Below are 18,826 nucleotides of genomic sequence, written 5' to 3'. Positions count from 1 at the left end.
TAATGGATGTTGTTACAGCCGTGGGAGATGCCTTTGTTTAGGATTTCGGATACATACTCCTAATCTGTACTGTATTTTTACAGTATACACACTACATACAAATATTACGGCTCCATACAGTTAAATCGTGAGGGCGTACCTCTTAGCTGAGCGTTGTGCCCCTTTAACTGCTGTCGGCTTTTTACACCTCTCCTCCAAGTTTGGGGTAATGAAATATGAAAAATTCTGAAAAAATATTTGTAGAGCTCTGCTGCCACCTAGTGTTGGTTACTAATATTGAACAGAACAGCAACATACAAGTAAAAAAATCTTTCAGCAACAAAATGGCGAATTTCCCACTTTTTTCTGTAAAAATCAATCACAATTCGAGTTTGTGTGGGACACGGCTTGACATGTTTGATCCATTTGGTTATTGATTAAGAAAGTGAATGGCAGTCATCCCTAAATATTTTAAGGTATTTCCCTTCGAGATCTCCTTTGGCCTTAACCAAACAAGACCAAGTAGGAGATTATTGTTGTGATCCTAGTTTGAGTCTTATTAACGCACAATTTATGCAAAGTTCCCACATTTTTACCCTATGTTTATTGCTAAATGTCTCCATAGGGGTCCATTAGTCAGATGTGTCCTTCTGGCCTCCGTATGGACGGTATACATTAGTATACTTCCAAAATATCAGTTATAGAATAGTGCTTGCACTATTCCATCCCATGGTATCCTGTTAAAGAACATATCCATTAAACAGATACTATATTAGCCTATAGGTGACGGATGCCAACAAATGGAATCCATCACTGGCATCCTCTTACCAGATATGTCATGAGCTTTTCATGACTTATCCGTTAAACAAATTCCTTTTATATTTAATAGGTGATGGATAAGTCAAATGGATGCCAAACAGTGGTATGACAATGGTGTATACACCTTATAGCTTCGGAAAAAATACAAAACCTGAAGCAGAAGGTGTAAAATAGGTCACTCCTATTTGGAGAATATGATTCTGGTTTAATTTCTATGGATGAATTCATATAATGTACGGTTCTGTTCTTGCTGGGGAGTTACCCGTGAGTGTAGAGGTTACAGTCGCACCTGTGCTATGGAGCCCAGTACTGTAAAACGTATGAGACAGTTTTGCATTGGAACATAGGTTCTAGTTACGTCTTTTTATTCTTGGCTACACACTTGTAATTTTAAGGCCAGGGCTACATGGGGACTTTGGCCAAAGATTGCTGTGTCGCGCTGTCTGAATCGAAGTTCTAATATAACAGGAGTGCGTATAATTTATGACTCCCTTCGTGTATGTATGTATGTATGTATGTGTGTGTGTATATGTGTATATATATATATATAAAATGAATTTTGGGAGGCATAATGTATGAGTCTAGATATAAAATATCTGATGCTATTAAATGCAATTGCAGATTACTGAACTGCACCATTTATATACTGTGCAAGCTCTAAAGGCTATGGACACCGTTTGCACCAAATATTTTTTTTATTGTCTATTTGCTTCCTATGTACAAAATTAAGAAACTTTCTAAATAGTCCTCAGTATGTGCCAACCATTGCGTTTTTTTTTCTGCTTTCCTCCTCCTGTCATTGTTAGAGCTGGGATTAGGTTAAAGAGGCTCTGTCACCAGATTATAAATTCCCTATATTGTACATGATGTGATCGGCGCTGTAATGTAGATTACAACAGTGTTTTTTATTTAGAAAAACTATCATTTTTGACGGAGTTATGACCTATATTAGCTTTATGCTAATGAGTTCCTCAATGGACAACTGGGCGTGTTTTACTATGTCACCAAGTGGGCGTTTTACAGAGGAGTGTATGATGCTGACCAATCAGTGACCAATCAGCGTCATACACTTCTCTCCATTTATTTACACAGCACATAGCGATATAGCTATATCGCTATGTGCAGCAACATAAACACACTATAATGTTACTGCAGTAATTACTGCATTAAAGCTAATATAGGTCATAACTCAGTCAAAAATGATCGTTTTTCAAAATAAAAACAATGCTGTAATCTACATTACAGCGCCAATCACATCATGTACAATATAGGCCACTTATAATGTGGTGACAGAGCCTCTTTAAACACAGCAGATCAGAGTATGGAGAGGGGGGAGGTATCTAAGTGTTCAGGATCACACAGTCTGTCAGTATCAGAGTGTAGATAGTGAGGAGAGCACACCAAACAGTCTGCAGGAGTAGAAGGGAGATCACACATGCTGTATATGAGTGTAGAGAGAGAGAGCGAGCGAGAGAGCTAGGAGAGCAACCATGGCAGACACTGCAAGGAAGAAAGGGGGATCACACACACTCAGCATCAATACTTGTCAGCATAAGAGAGCAGAAAGCCCTCATGGGCTGTAGTAGGGAAAGCAGTACAGAAATGAAGCTGTGCTTATAAATGAAAGCTAGTGAAGGCAGTAGCATTCTGGAGTCAGAGCTCACATTTACAATGTATTACTAGGAGGACACGTCCACATGAGAAAAATCAAACTAGGAGCGGGCTACAAACTGAATATCAAGGCGTCTGAAAATTAATGAAGGAATGGAGATTGCAGTCTGAAACTTAGTGCAACCTTTTTTTAACTCAGGGTATCATATGTAAAAATAATTTCTTCCATGTCAAAGGTATTTATAGCCTTTGAAGCATCCCAATAGTTGCAAACTTGAATATTAGTGAATAGTTATTGACCATTAACTGAATCCCTTGCATGTGTTTTGTTTTTCAGTTTCCTTTTGATCTAAAAGAAGAAAAGAGTGAAGATGTTGGTTGTACTGGCTTTTATTATCATTTTCCACATAACCTCCATAGCATTGCTATTCATTTCTACAATAGACAATGTGAGTCACTGCACTGCACAATGCTACTGTTACGTCCTCCATTCTCTGCAATGATTTTGCCATGAAAAGTAACATTGTTACAGTATATGTATGGAAAATGTACACCAAAGCAAAAAAAAAAAAAAAAGAAGAAGAAAGCTAGCTAAAGACAAATTGCTGGTTACTGATGTGTCTGGTTTACCTAATGTGTGCTCCTCTCTTTTTCACAAAAACTACGTTTTTATCTATTTGAAATTTTGGTTCTGAGACCCCCACCATTTGCAAGAACGAAGCTGCTAAAATGTTTATTAAAGTGCATAGTAACTTCAGCTTCACTCAGGTTCTCTTGGCTTTAATCAGGAAGATAGGTGATAGATTTACATTTAGTCTACATGTCTCTAGCTTTCCTAAATACAGCTGGAAAAAGAAGATGCCAAAACTGTTATACACCCCAGGGCTGCCAACCGTCCTGTGAAAAAATAAAGCGCTTTTTTTATCCCAGTGTCTGTAAAAAAAAAAATTGCGGCTGGGGGTCTTGATTCTATAGTTCACATGCTGGTAATATGTTTAAACTAGTTTTTGAGCTATGGACATACATCACTTATCTTTGATTCATTGTGGTTGTAAACAAATGTTGGCTGAGAGTGATTTAGGAATAAATTGTCCAGAAAAAAGAAAGGTAGGCCACCCCTCCAAAAATCACTATAGCAGTTTCACCAATTTTTATTTATTTTATTTTTTTATCTTTGCCCCATTTATAATTGACATTGGGTATATAGTTGTTTCATTAAAAAAAAGATTGGGAGGATTTTGAACTTTTTATCAGACTCTGTTTTGGTGCTTTTATTGCACCACGTGACCGCACTCTGACTCTCCGAATTATACAAGCTCTTCTGTGTGGACCAGCGGTCAGTTTCTCTTTGCAGGCCTATGAGAACCTCGATGTGAGTCTCGTAGGCTTACATAGGGAAACTGACTTTCGGTCCACACATAGGAGTCTGGATAAAAACTGATAAATCAGGAATAAAGCGATCAGTAGAATTTTTACCTGAACAGCTAAGTACCCAAAGTCCATTACAAACGGGAGGGGCAAAGATAACAAAACTGTCTAGAGTGCTTCTTTAACTAAGTGTACTTTTACAGGGCCCGACGTGGGCTGTGTAAACGAGCACCGATCAATAAGACAGCTCGTTGATCTGCGCTCATTTGCTCCTTTCACAAGGAGCTAGCATGGGAACGAGCGCTCCTTACTCTGATCGCTCTTTCCCCATACATTTCTATCATGTCGGCAGCCATCTCCCCGTTTACATAGGGAGATGTGCTGCTGACAACGATAATATATTTAAGGCATTTAAAACTATACAATCAGCCGAAGAACGAGCGTTTTCTTGTTCATCGGCTGATCGTTGCCCTGTTTACACTGGGCAATTATCGTGAACGCTCGTTTGCCCGATAATTGGCCGTTGTAAAAGGCCCTTAACGGCAAAGATGGGAGTAGGAGGCATGGTAGGATTTTAAACACACTTTTCTTTATTGCTTAGAGATAAATTATGTTATTACTCATGGCTAGAATATCTGTGGCCTCTGTGACTCCTGCCAATCCCATATAAGGACAGTAATGTCAGGGGCTTCTCCAGTCCTGAAGTCCTCGGCCAGAGTGCTACAGATGCTCTGGCCAGGGACTCCGTAGTTGAAAGTCCCTGACATCACTGTCCGTACATAAACCGTGATATCAGGGGCTTCCCCAGGGCTGGAATCCCTGGGCCAAGCGCTGCCTGGTGCTCTTCCCAGGGATTCCAGTCCTAGGAAAGCTCCCAATGTCCGTTATTCCATCCTCCAAAAAAAAAAAGGTGTGCCAACGTATACCAGCCCAAAAGGACACTCTACCAGCCCTATGGACATGTTTAGCGTGTACGTAGGGAGCTTTCCCATCGTACACACTAAATGTAATGTGAACAGGGCCTTAGATAAAAATTCTCTTTTACAGTTGTTGGGCTTTGCATGCACAGGAACTAGGCACGAGACAACACCCTCAGATTATAGCAAATAGAACAGCTTAGATCAAAGGTAAAATTTAGTTGTCTCTGGATTTCAATATTACATTTATCTGTTAATCATGGAAAACATAACAATTGTTGAGTTGAAATAATTGTAAAATGTTTTTCGTGTATCTAGAAAATTAGAGATTGATGTAGCATACCTGTTATGGCGCCCCCTTTTTATTCCCTCTTAGTACGTTCACCTGAGGTGTCCGGTGACGGTGGACACACATGCCCAGTCCTACTGCCGTATTCCCTTGTACGCAGATGGTGAAGCGATTTCTGTTATTCTGCAAGCCAACCGATAAGAATCTGCACACAAGAATCTGCACACTAGAAGCGGCTTCTCACCAGCACTAGACACATTAAGTGGATGTTCTGAGAGGGAATCAAAACAACACCAGGGGATGCCAAAATAAGTATGTAACAGCAATATCTAGACACAGGAGCATCTAATCGAAAATTATTCCAATAGAAAAACTGATTTGCTTTGCCTGAGAAATTTTACAATTCATTGTGGGACTACCCCTTTAAGTAAATTAATAACAAAAATAAAGCTAAGTAGAATTTCAAGAAAAAATAGAACCGGTCTTTAACTTGTCCCATCATTTTGATCCCCAGGCCTGGTGGATTGGAAGTGACTATTATTATGACATCTGGAGAACCTGTGTGAACTCTACTACAAACACAGTATGTTCAGAGATCGGAAGTGACAACAACTGTAAGTTCTAGCATCAGCGTCCGATGAATGTGTTGACTTTTCTTTTAAAAATGGGAATAGAGAAAAGGGAGAACATGGAAACACTTCCCAAATCTTTTTGTGTGTAGGTTCAGATAGCACCAGATACTGGGTGGAAGTGATTTTGCACGGATAGGGGCCCAACCCAAATGTTGAGTATAAAAATACTCATCAATACTCGGATACTTTCTTTTATACTTCCCAAATCTCTGTCCCTCCATCATGGGAAATATCTGTGCTGGGGCACAAGTCAATGAGCATATTAATAATCATATATTTTATATTTTAGCGTTTCAGGCCATCCAGACAATTCAGGCGACCATGATCCTGTCCACCATCCTGTGCTGCGTTGGACTCTTGAGCTTTGTTCTCCAATTGTTTCGGCTTAAACAAGGAGAGAGATTTGTGTTTACTGCCGTTATCCAGATGCTGTCATGTGAGTATTGCATCTACTTTGTGAATGTAGTGAACAGGATGACATTATATGAATTAGTTCTAGAAGACAAGCAACAGAAATATCTCCATTTTTAAGTGGTTCTATACATTGTTTACGACTGTATTCATAGCCAAGAAAAACCACTAAGTCTATCCTACCTCTGTACTTTCATAGAAAATATAATAAAAAGATTCAGATCTCTGCTGTAATCCCTATGTAGGTATGGATAAAGGATCAATCAGAGGCAGAAGTAACCAAAGTGCAGAGCTCCTTCCAGATGTCTGTCCACAACACTTCTGAACTATGGAGCCTTGGGGTGCAATCCCGCGTGGCGTACTTGCGTTGTATTTCCGCAGTGTAAATATACGCTGCAGAAAACTAGAATGTTACGGCTATGGGGGAAATATTGCACAATGCAGACCGATTTCTTTGGTTCTTGTGTTGCGGATTATTTTTCCCATAGGCATACATTGTTGTTTTACACTGCAGTAATACAATTTAAGTACGCCACGTGGGATGGCACGGGTACACACTGTGCAATTTTGTTGCGTTTTTAACATGTATTTTTTTTATTGCTTTTGGTTGATGACTTCCCATTAAAGGACATGGGAGTATATCAACCGAATCTCCTCCAATCCAAAAAAAAACAAAAACCTGCATGTTAAAATGCAGCAAAAACACAAACCAAGTGTGAACCCAGGCGTATGGTTTACTATTGTATGGAAAGTGTTGACCTGCCAGTACAGAACCATCTATCTTCTTAGATTTACTACCTATTGTTTACTTATGTATGTAAGCTGTTTTTAGTAAAGATTGTATATATAGTGCAATCCTCATTGTATGGGTTATTTAGGTAAGGTTGAATCTTCACCGATATCACAGTCTGCCTTTGACTTCCATTAACCCCTTCCCGCTTTAGCCACTTTTGACCTTCCTGACAGAGCCTCCTTTTTCAAATCTGACATGTTTCACTTTATGTGGTAATAACGTCGGAATGCTTTTACCTATCCAAGCGATTTTGAGATTGTTTTCTCGTGACACATTGGACTTTATGTTACTGGCAACATTTGCTCGATATGTTCAGTATTTAATTGTGAAAAATTGCAAAAATTAGCATTTTTCTCAACTTAAATGTATCTGCAGTTATAACACACAAAATTGTTGCTAACTAACATCCCCCATATGTCTACTTTAGATTGGCATAGTTTTTTGAACATCCTTTTATTTTTCTAGGACGTTACAAGGCTTTGAACTTTAGCAGCAATTTCTCACATTTTCAAGAAAATTTCAAAAGGCTATTTTTACAGAGGCCAGTCCAGTTGTGAAGTGGCTTTGAGGGCCTTGTATATTAGAAACACCCAAAAAGTCACCCCTTTTTAAAAACTTCACCCCTCAAAGTATTCAAAACAACATTTAGAAAATTTCTTAACCCTTTATATTTTTCACAGGAATTAAAGCAAAGTAGAGGTGAAATTGACAAATTTCATATTTTTTTGCAGAATAAATTTTAATCCAATTTTCTTTATAACACAAAGTTTTACCAGAGAAATGCAACTCAATATTTATTGCACAGGTTCTGCCGTTTTAGGAAATATCCCACATGTGGCCGTAGTGTGCTACTGGACTGAAGCACCAGCCTCAGAAGCAAAGGAGCACCTAGTGGATTTTGGGGCCTTATTTTTATTACAATATATTTTAGGCACCATGTCATGTTTGAAGGGCTCTTGCGGTGCCAAAACAGTGGAAATACCAAAAAAGTGACCCCATTTGGGAAACTACACCCATTGAGGAAATTATCTAAGGGTATAGTGAGCGTTTTGACCCCACAGGTTTTTTGCAAAAATTATTGGAAGTAGGCCCTGAAAATAAAAATCTACATTTTTTTCAAAGAAAATGTAGGGTTAGCTATTTTTCTCTTATTTCCACAAGGACTGAAGGAGAAAAAGCATTGCAGCATTTGTAAAGCAATTTCTCCTGAGTAAAACAATACCACACATGTGGTAATAAACGGCTGTTTGAACACACGGCAGGGCTTAGAAGGAATGGAGCACCATTTGGCTTTTGGAGTTCACATTTAGCAGGAATGGTTTGCGGAGGCCATGTCACATTTGCAAAGCTCCTGAGGGGACAAAACAATGAAATCGCCCAAAAAGTGACTCCATTTAGGAAACTACACCCCTTGAGGAATTTATCTAGGGGTGTAGTAAGCATTTTTACCCCATAGATGTTTCACAGAATTTATTAGAATTGGGCAGTGAAAATAAAAACAATCCTTTTTCTTCATTAAGACGTAGCTTTAGCGCAAAATTTTTCATTTTCTCAACAAATAAAGGAAAAAAAGAACCCAACATTTGTAAAGCAATTTCTCCCGAGTACGGCAATACCCCATATACCCCATACAAACCCCATATACCCCATACAAATGTTGGGTTCTTCAGAAGGGAAGGAGCGCCATTTGGAGTGCAGATTTTGCTGCATTGGTTTCTGGGCGCCTGTGGGACCAAAACAGTGGAAACCCCCCAGAAGTGACCCCATTTTGGAAACTACACCCCTCAATGCATTTACCTAGTGGTGTAGTAAGCATGTTAAACCTGTGTAATGATAGGGGTAGGGAAACGGACAAGTGAGCCCTAATCTACCCGCCACTCTGTCCCTGCCTACTTGCAACGATCCGCCCTAGGCGACGGGGTACAACTGGGCGGCGGTCCCTACGCTCAGTAAGTGCACGAGACAAACATACAAGGGAATATAAAGCAAAGGAAAAGGGGCAGTTGCCCACGGCAAAACCGTGAGCAACAGAGTGGTGAACGAGCCAAGTCAAACCAGGAGAGCACGAGGTACCAAACGCTGAGCAGAAGAGTAGTCAGAAAGCCAGGGTCAGAATGGAGCAGGATCAAATTGTTAGGAGCTGTAGCTGGGCCAGGAAACCACATGGAAAGAATCACAAGCAAGGAGGAACATGAAAGGCAGGTATAAATAGACAGAGGGCGGGAGCTAGCTCCGTCTGGCCAGGCTGCGATAGGCTCTCCCACTCCTAAGCCTGCCAGCCTGAGTGGTGGAAGCTGGAGTCAGTCTCAAAGAGATAGACTCAGGTGAAGACTGATTACTTATGGAAATTAACCCCGAAGCTGGGCCTGGCAGATCCTTTACACCCTGCAGGTGTTTTGTGGAAATTAGTGTGCACTCGATGTTGCAGAGTGAAAATGGGAATTTTTTCCATAGATATGCCAATATATGGTGCCCAGCTTGTGCCACCAGAACAAGACAGCTCTCTAATTATTATGCGGTGTTTCCCGGTTTTAGAAACACCCTACATGTGGCCCTAATCTTTTGCCTGGACAGTCGACCAGGCTCCGGAGTGAAAGCGTACCATGTAAAATTGAGGCCTAATTTGGCGATTTACAAAGTATTGGTTCACAATTGCAGAGGCTCTGATGTGAAATAATAAAAGAAACCCCTGAGAAGTGACCCCATTTGGAAACTACACCCCTCAAGGCATTTATTAAGGGGTGCAGTGAGCATTTTCACCCCACAGGTCTTTTGCATAAATGAATGCGCTGCGGATGGTGCAAATTAAAAATGTATATTTTTCCCTAGATATGCAATTTCAGTGGCAAATATGTCATGCCCAGCTTATGCCACTGGAGACACACACACCCCAAAAATTGTTAAAAGGGTTCTCCTGGGTATGACAATGCCATATATGTGGAAGTAAACTGCTGTTTTGGCACATTGTAGGGCTCAGAGAGGAGGGAGCGCCATTTTGGCTTTTGGAGAGCCGATTTTGCTTGGTAGTAGATTTGTTTGAGTATTGCTGGTATTTCCATTTATAATGTGGGGGTGCATGTAAGCTGGGCAGAGTACATCAGGGGCATAGTCAGGTGGTATAATAATGGGGTAAAAAAACAATAAAATGATCCATAGATGTGTGTTACACTGTGAAGCAATCCTTTCTGCACAGGCCGGTGTCGCACTGATCACTGATATATGGCGTTCTTTCTTATGCCCCTTTTGGTCCACACTCCGCACCTTTGCAGTTTGGGGAATTTTGCTAGGAAGTGTTGTCCTGGTATAATACGGGCACCGTCGCTTCCAGCGGATATGTTTGGGCCCTCCCCTTCCCGGTTCCCTAATTTTAGGTCCTTGATAAATCGCCTCTTGAAACAGAAGAAATGTTCCCCTCGGGCCGTCACAACTGCATATTTTTTATTTCCTGACTTATTGGAGCCATAACTAATTTTATTATTTCATAGATGTAGTGGTATGAGGGCTGTTTTTTTGCGGGACGAGCTGTAGTTATTATTGGTACCATTTTGGGGTACATGCGACTTTTTGATCACCTTTTATCCTATTTTTTGGGAGGCCAGGTAAACAAAAAACCGCAATTCTGGTATAGTTTTTTTTAATACAGCGTTCACTATGCGTTATAAATTACATGTTAACTTTATTCTGTGGCTGAGTACGATTCCGGTGATACCTAATTTATAGAACTTTTTTTATGTTTTACAACTTTTTGCACAATAAAATTACTTTTGTAAAAAATTTATTGTGTCTCCTGTTGCCATAGCAGCAGTCGCCAGTCCTGATTGCCTGTCAGGGCTAGCGATCTGCTAGCAACCGCTAAGATGCAGCGATCGCTTTCGATTGCTGCATCGAAGGGGTTAATGACAGGGATTGGAGCTAGCTCCGGTTCCTGCCATTACAGGTGGATGTCAGCTGTAACATACAGCTGACTTCCACCGCTGATGACGCCGGATCAGCTCCTGAGCCGGCGCCATCTTGCCGGTGGCTACGGAAGCCGATCAGGCTCCGCCGCCGGGCGGGTCCTGAACGGCTTCCGTGCTAGGCAGACCAGGACGCCAGTATTAGGCCTCCGGTTGCCATTGCAACCACCGGAACCCGGGCAATTTCATTGCTGGGGTTCCGATGAGCTGCAAACACCTTATGTGCATGGATCGCGTTTGAGCGCTGCACTTAAGGGGTTAATGGCGGGGATCGAAGCTAATTTCGGTCCCCGCCCTTACAGCCGGATGTCAGCTGTAAGATACCGCTGAGATCCGGCGATGATGGCACAGGCTCAGCTTCTGGGCCGGTGCCAAATATTTGCCGTATGGATACGGCAATTTGCGGGAAGTCATGGCTTTCCATGGCGTACCGATACAGAAGGGGTTAACAACTAGAAGACGTCTGTATTGTTTACTTTATTTATTTATTTCCGTTATATAGCGCCAACATATTACGCAGCGCTGTACATAGGTCCTCTTTTTTACTGTCGCCATTGGGGCTCACAATCTAAATTCCCTATTGGTATATTTTTAGATTATAGCTGTGATGTACAATAGATCATCACTATTTCTGCCCTTCTCTAGGACAATGTCTTAAAGGGACTCTGTCACCACATTATAAGTGCCCTGTCTCCTACATAAGGAGATGGGCGCTGTAATGTAGGTGACAGTAATGCTTTTTATTTAAAAAAACGATCTTTTTTCACAAAGTTAGCAGCGATTTAAGTTTATGCTAATGAGCTTTCTTAATGCCCAAGTGGGCGTACTTTTACTTTCGACCAAGTGGGCGTTGTACAGAGGAGTGCATGACAATAACCAATCGGCATCATGCACTCCTCTCCATTCATTTACACTGCACTAGCGATATAGATATATCACTATGTGCAGCCTCATACACAAGCCCTAACATTACTACAGTGTCCTGATAATGAATACACATGAAATCCAGCCTGGACGTCATGTGTACTCAGAATCCTGACACTTCTGAATCTTTTTTTGTGAGATTCCGGCAAGTGAATCCAAATCTCGTTTAGTTCGGAGATCTCGCGAGATTTCGTATCCGTTGCTGGAATCTCACAAAAAAGAGTCAGAAGTGTCAGGATTCTGAGTACACATGACGTCCAGGCTGGATGGTCATGTGTATTCATTATCAGGACACTGTAGTATTGTTAGGGTTTGTGTATGAGGCTGCACATAGTGATATATCTATATCGCTAGTGCAGTGTAAATGAATGGAGAGGAGTGCATGATGCTGATTGGTCAGCGTCATGCACTCCTCTGTACAACGCCCACTTGGTCGAAAGTAAAAGTACGCCCACTTGGGCATTAAGAAACTCATTAGCATAAACTTAAATCGCTGCTAACTTTGTGAAAAAAGATCGTTTTTTTAAATAAAAAGCACTGCTGTCACCTACATTACAGCGTCCATCTCCTTATGTAGGAGACAGGGCACTTATAATGTGGGGACAGAGTCCCTTTAAGGCTGTGTTCACATCAGCTTTGCTTTCCATTGGGGAACCCATTGAACGGAAAGGAAAACGGAAACCTTAGCTTCCATTTGCATCACCAAATAGTGACGGAAACTTTGCTACTGGCTTGCGTTTGTCACCGTTCCGTGAGGGTTCCGTTGTTTTGACGAAATTAATACTGTAGTCGACTATTTGAACTATTGATTCTGTCAAAAACAATGGAACCCTGTCACAACGGTGACAAACGGACACCATTAGTAAATTTTACGTCACCATTGAGATCAATGGTGATGCAAACGGATGCTAAGGTCTCTGTTTTCCTTTCTGTTGAGGGGTTCCCCCGATGTGAATACAGCCTGAGGCTGGATTCACACGAGCGTGGCGTTTTTGCGGACGCAAAACGTGGCGTTTTGCACGTGCAAAAACCACTTGACAGCTCCGTGTGTCATCCGTGTATGATGCGCGGCTGCGTGATTTTCGCGTAGCCGCCATCATAGAGATGAGGCTAGTCGACGTCAGTAAATAGTCACTGTCCAGAGTGCTGAAAGAGTTAACTGATCGGCAGTTAACTCTTTCAGCACCCTCGACAGTGAATTCCGATCATAATATCGAGCAACCTGTTAAAAAAAACAAAAACGTTGCCTTGGTGACGCGCCTCTCTTGACATCCGGCCCCACCTCCCTGGATGATGCGGCAGTCCATGTGACCGATGCAGCTTGTGATTGGCTGGAGCGGTCACTTGGACTGAATTGTCATCCCGGGAGGTCAGACTGGAAAAAGAAGCAGGCAGTTATCGGTAAGTCAGAACTTTTTTTTTTTTTTTTTTACACGTTCATGTATATTGTGAGCGGAAATCACTGTCCAGGGTGCTGAAACAGTTTAACTCTTTCAGCACCCTGGACAGTGACTATCTCCTGAAGTCTTTTTTTGCCGGGTTCGGTCAAAACGAGTTGGGCCGAACCCGGTGAAGTTCGGTTCGGTTGTCCGGGTTCGCTCATCTCAGACACTCCGTTTGGATGTTTGTAAACAGAAAAGCACGTGGTGCTTTTCTGTTTACATTCATCCTTTTGACAGCTCTTGCACGAATCCCGCAGTTCGCATGGAAGTGCTTCCGTGCAGCATGCGTGGTTTTCACGCACCCATTGACTTCAATGGGTGCGTGATGCGCGCAAAACGCCGAAAGAACGGACATGTTGTGACTTTTTTTCAGCGGACTCACGCTGAGGAAAAATCACGGACATGTCAGCACGGCCCCATAGACACATATAGGTCCGTGCAACGCGCGTGCAAATCACGCGCGTTGCACGGACGTTTTTCCCGTTCGTCTGAATAAAGCCTTAGGACATTGTCCTAGAGAAGGGCAGAAATAGCAATGATCTATTGTACATCACAGCTATAATCTAGAGTAAACAATACAGACGTCTTCTAGTTGTTTAATGGAAGTCAAAGGTAGACTTTGATATAGGTTAAGATTCAACCTTACCTAAATAACCCATACAATGAGGATAGCACTATATATACAATCTTTACTAAAAACAGCTTACATGCATAAGTAAACAATAGGTAGTAAATCTAAGAAGATAGATGGCTCTGTACTGGCAGATCAACTCTTTCCATACAATAGTAAACAATACGGCTGGGTTCACACTTTATTTGTATTTTTGCTGCAGTTTAACATGCTGTTTTTTTTTGGAGGGGGGAGGGGGATTTGGTTGATGTACTTCAATGTCTTTAATGTTGACTGGTTGTCACTGCACAGCCTACATTGCTGCAGACAAACAGCCTTCAGGGATCAAAAGCTCCTGGATAAGTTGAAACATTGATAGAAAGGGGTGAACAATGTGTAGTTTAAGGTTCGAACGCACTAACAATAATTTCTGGTGAATTATTTTATTAATTTTTATTTCTTTCAATGGGAAGAGTAGGTATTGGAGTAAAATGAGCATCACTCAGACTTCACCGTGTGCCTTTAGCCAGTCAGTCAATCTGAATTGCCCAATTTGGGGTAAAACTTAGGGCCCCACCATTCCCCATACTGCTTTCATTGTGTTGCTCGTTCTGAGCAGAGGGCAGTTAAACGGTATACCAATGAAGAATTACTGTAGCATGACATGTTGCAGGTTGTGACTGCCATTGTACATTGTACACTGCTACATCACTGCGTTTTTGTTGGCATAGTGTTTTTTTTTCATCCAAAAAATGATGTGGCCAGATGTTAATTCAAAGTCTATAATGAAGTGTGAAAGCCTAACATTGTTTTGTGGTGGTTTTGTAGCATTTTTGGAGCAGTGGTGTTTTTATCAGGTTTGGAGTTTTTCTCTCTAGGCTTCTCTATGGAACTTCCAAAACACCAGGAAACACGCATATACAAAATGTCAGAAATTAAAAAACAGCAACAAAAAAAACACGTAAAAAAATGACCTAAAAAACCTTGGAAACGCATGGTGCTTTTTAAAGGTCGCCATCACACAGCGTTTTGCGCGCGTTGCACTTCCGTGTGTCATCAGTGTTGGCTGCGTGATTTTCATGCATATGCCATGCTTATGACACGCGGTTTTGAAGTTTAGAAAAATAAATAAAGAAATGAAGGAAAAAATAAAAGCACTTCCTTCATCTACTGTTGCGTGAATCACGCGCGTCACACGGAAGTGCTTGCGTGTGCCGTGCGCAATTTTCATACACCCATTTACTTCAATGGGTGCGTGATGCGCAAAAAACTGCCAAGTATAGGACATGTCGTGAGTTTTACGCAGCCCACATACGCTCTTTCTCGATAGAGAAACAAAAAAATGTTTACCGCACAGTCAGTTCATAAAGATGAGGGTGCAAGCCCGCCAGGGACACAACCAAAGTCACCCAAAATGTATATTCCAAGAATCAGGCAGCACTCCAGAGATGTAGCAAAAATAGAAAAATTTGCTTTATTCCATCAGTCAAAACAGCAACGTTTCAGCTCTACCATAGAGCCTTTCTCAAGCTAGTGAACACGTTACAACACTGCATATATAGGAAAGCCTCAATCAAGAGGAAAGTGTTTGCATCAGAAAATAATTAACCATACACAGTGAATATGGCATACAGTTAAAGCCAGGGGCGTAAGTAGGAAAGACTGGGCCCCATAGCAAACTTTTGACTGGGGCCCCCCCTCCCCTGGGTGTCACACAAGCCCCCCCCCCCCTTGTAGATAGTGCCTTTTTACAGCCCCCACTGTAGATAACGCCATACAGCCCCCATGTAGATAACGCCATACAGCCCCCCCCCTGTAGATAGCGCCATACATCCCCGCCTGTAGATAACGCCAAACAGCCCCCTCTGTAGATAACGCCATACAGCCCCCTCTGTAGATAACGCCATACAGCCCCCCTGTAGATAACGCCATACAGTCCCCCCTGTAGATAACGCCATACAGTCCCCCTGTAGATAACGCCATACAGTCCCCCTGTAGATAACACCATACAGTCCCCCTGTAGATAACGCCATACAGCCCCCCCTGTAGATAACGCCATACAGCCACTTCTGTAGATAGCGCCATACATCCCCCTGTAGATAACGCCATACATCCCCCCCTGTAGATAACGCCATACAGCCCCCCTGTAGATAACGCCATACAGCCCCCTCTGTAGATATCTACAGGGGGGGCTGTATGGCGTCATCTACAGAGGGGGCTGTATGGCGCCATCTACAGAGGGGTCTGTATGGCGTCATCTACAGAGGGGGGCTGTATGGCGTCCCCTACAGCCCCCCCTGTAGGGAACGCCATACAGCCCCCCCCTGTAGGGAACGCCATACAGCGTCCCCAACCCCCCCCAAAAAATGCGACCTACAGTGTGTCCTACAAATAACATGCATCCCCTATCCACAGGATAGGGGATACATGTGTGATCGCTGGCAGCGATAGGGAGAACGGGGAGAACTGAAAGTCCCCCGAAGTTCTCCATGACTAACCTCTGACTTACGGGGTCTGCGCAGCTCAATAAAAATGAAAGGAGCGCGGGTCACGCATGCGCACAAGTGCGCCCGGCGCTACATTCATTTCTACGGAGCTGCCGACACAGACCCCGGAAGTCCGAGGTTTGTGATGGAGAACTTCAGGGGACTTTCAGTCCCCCGTTCTCCCTATCAGTGCCAGCGATCACACATGTATCCCCTGTCCTGTGGATAGGGGATACATGTCTTTTGTTTAATGGCAGAGCGGGGAGATACCTCACTGCTCTGCCATAGTCTTCAGTGGCGTCCCGCTGTAGCAGCCATAGCGGCTGCTAGCGGAGCCTCCGGCCATGGTGGGCGACACGGGCCCCCTCATGCCACGAGCCCCGTAGCAGCCGCTACGGCTGCTACGGCGGTAGTTACGCCACTGGTTAAAGCATAGTGTTAACAAAGTGCTATAGAAAAAAACATGTCATGTCATAATGTATATATCTCCAGAAATTACAATCCATAAAACGTACTGACAGTCAGTGCATACCCATGATTGTGCACAATTAGGTATTTTTTAGCACCTGTGAATACATTAAGAGAATAAATGGAGACACTCACCCTGATGATATCGGCTGTTAAAGTTCAAAACAACCGCGCTATTCACGGCGTCCCCTGTGCGCTATTTCGCATGCCCAGGAGACCAAATATGTCAGAGGTGAATTGTTCAACTGCGCATGTCCGCGCATGCGCCAATGTAGATACTGTGCCGAGAACGCCATATTATATAAGGGCAAACTGACACCGTCTGTCAGGAGATTTCCACAAAAGTGTGCAAGAAAAATGTGGTGCAAACTGCAATCATGAGATATACAGTACAGTATGTCGTACCCTCTAACTCCACCAGGACGTCCAGGAATTGTAGTGTTGTCCTTGAACTAACCAAAGTTAATTTAACAGTCTGATCAATAGTGTTAAGAAAATCATGGAATTCAGTCAAATCTGATGATCCCTCCAGACGAGGAAGAGGTCATCTATGTACCGCCACCATCTCAGCACATGCCGAAAATAGTGGGATACATAAAGGCCCTCCTCGAGAGAACGCATATAGATATTAGCATATGTCGGTGCTATATTGGAGCCCATTGCGGCACCTTGGCATTGGACGTAAAATTGGTCATGAAACAATAAATAGTTGTTGGTCAATATGACTTCCAGCAATGACAGTAATAATGTGCTACTCTCAGTTGAATATTCCGATTCAGCCAGCCTCCCTTCAACTGCTCTTAACCCACACTCATGTTGGATTGATGTGTATAAAGATACCACATCAAATCAGGCAAGGATAACCTCACTACCCTCTTCCAGCCTCAAATTCTGTAGTTTGACCAAAAAAATCTGTGGTGTCCTGTATATGTGATTTGAGCATCAGTAGCAAAACATCTAAGGGTTCAATCCAAAAATATGGCAATGTTAGAGAAAATTGATTGAGGGGTAAGTCTATGATGCGCTCCTGTGGGTCTCGGTCTATCTATCTATCTATCTATCTATCTATCTATCTATCTATCTATCTATCTATCTATCTATCTATCTATCTATCTAATCTATGTTTATCTGGTTTCCTGTACATATGTCTATGGATTGAGGTGCCTTGCTACATAATATAGTTACATTTATATGGGGTAAAATATGGGTTAAAAGGTGCGTAGTCTGGTCCTATTCTTTTGGCCTTTTCCAGATTGTATTCTGGTCCCTGTACTGTATATCTCATGATTGCAGTTTGCACCGCATCTTCCCTGCGTTTTCCTTGCACACTTTTGTGGAAATCGGCTTGGAGCAATACTGACAGATGGTTTCAGTTTGCCCTTCTATAATATGGCATTCTCGGCACAGTATCTACGTTGGCGCATGCGCGGACATGCGCAGTTGAACGATTCACCTCTGACATATTTGGTCTCCTGGGCATGCGCAATAGCGCACAGGGGACGTCATCAGTAGCGCGGTTGTTTTGAACTTTAACAGCCGATATCTCCGGTTGAGTGTCTCCATTTGCTCTAAATGTATTCACAGGTGCTAGCAACACCTAATTGTGCGCAATCATGGGTATGCACTGACTGTACGTTTTATGGATTGTAATTTCTGGAGATATATACATTATGACATGTTTTTTTTCTATAGCACTTTGTTAACACTATGCTTTAACTGTATGCCATATTCACTGTGTATGGTTAATTATTTTCTGATGCAAACCCTTCCTCCTGATTGAGGCTTTCCTATATATGCAGTGTTGTAACGTGTTCACTAGCTTGAGAAAGGCTCTATGGTAGAGCTGAAACGTTGCTGTTTTGACTGATGGAGTAAAGCAAATGTTTCTAGTTTTGCTACATCTCTGGAGCGCTGCCTGTTTCTTGGAATATATGAATATATATATATATATATATATATACACACATACACACACAGGCATATATAAGGGTTAAACACGGGGGGGGGGGGTGGGACGACGATCTTGATTGGAGTTCAGTGCTGCAAGGCAACTATACTACCTACTGAGCCGCCATGCAAGGAATAACACCACACACAGATTATAATCTCAAACTGTGCATG

At 42.4% G+C, this 18,826-nt stretch overlaps 1 protein-coding gene across 3 annotated transcripts in view; it reads left to right on the top strand.

Annotated features, from left to right (window-relative positions):
* The window catches only part of EMP2 (epithelial membrane protein 2), a 70,636-nt gene that overhangs the window by 47,499 nt on the left and 4,311 nt on the right, over positions 1-18,826 (top strand). For all 3 annotated transcript variants that reach the window (XM_075831333.1, XM_075831334.1, XM_075831335.1), the window contains exons 2-4: positions 2,747-2,858; positions 5,498-5,597; positions 5,905-6,051. In XM_075831333.1, the coding sequence (XP_075687448.1) occupies positions 2,781-2,858; positions 5,498-5,597; positions 5,905-6,051 (325 nt within the window). In that variant the 5' untranslated portion in view covers positions 2,747-2,780. The remainder of the gene's footprint in view (positions 1-2,746; positions 2,859-5,497; positions 5,598-5,904; positions 6,052-18,826) is intronic.

The sequence above is a fragment of the Rhinoderma darwinii genome, chromosome 6, assembly GCF_050947455.1.
Source record: "Rhinoderma darwinii isolate aRhiDar2 chromosome 6, aRhiDar2.hap1, whole genome shotgun sequence".
NCBI lineage: Eukaryota > Metazoa > Chordata > Amphibia > Anura > Rhinodermatidae > Rhinoderma > Rhinoderma darwinii.
The sequence above is the reverse complement of the archived record's forward strand: the minus strand, read 5'-3'. Positions and strand labels throughout refer to the sequence as shown.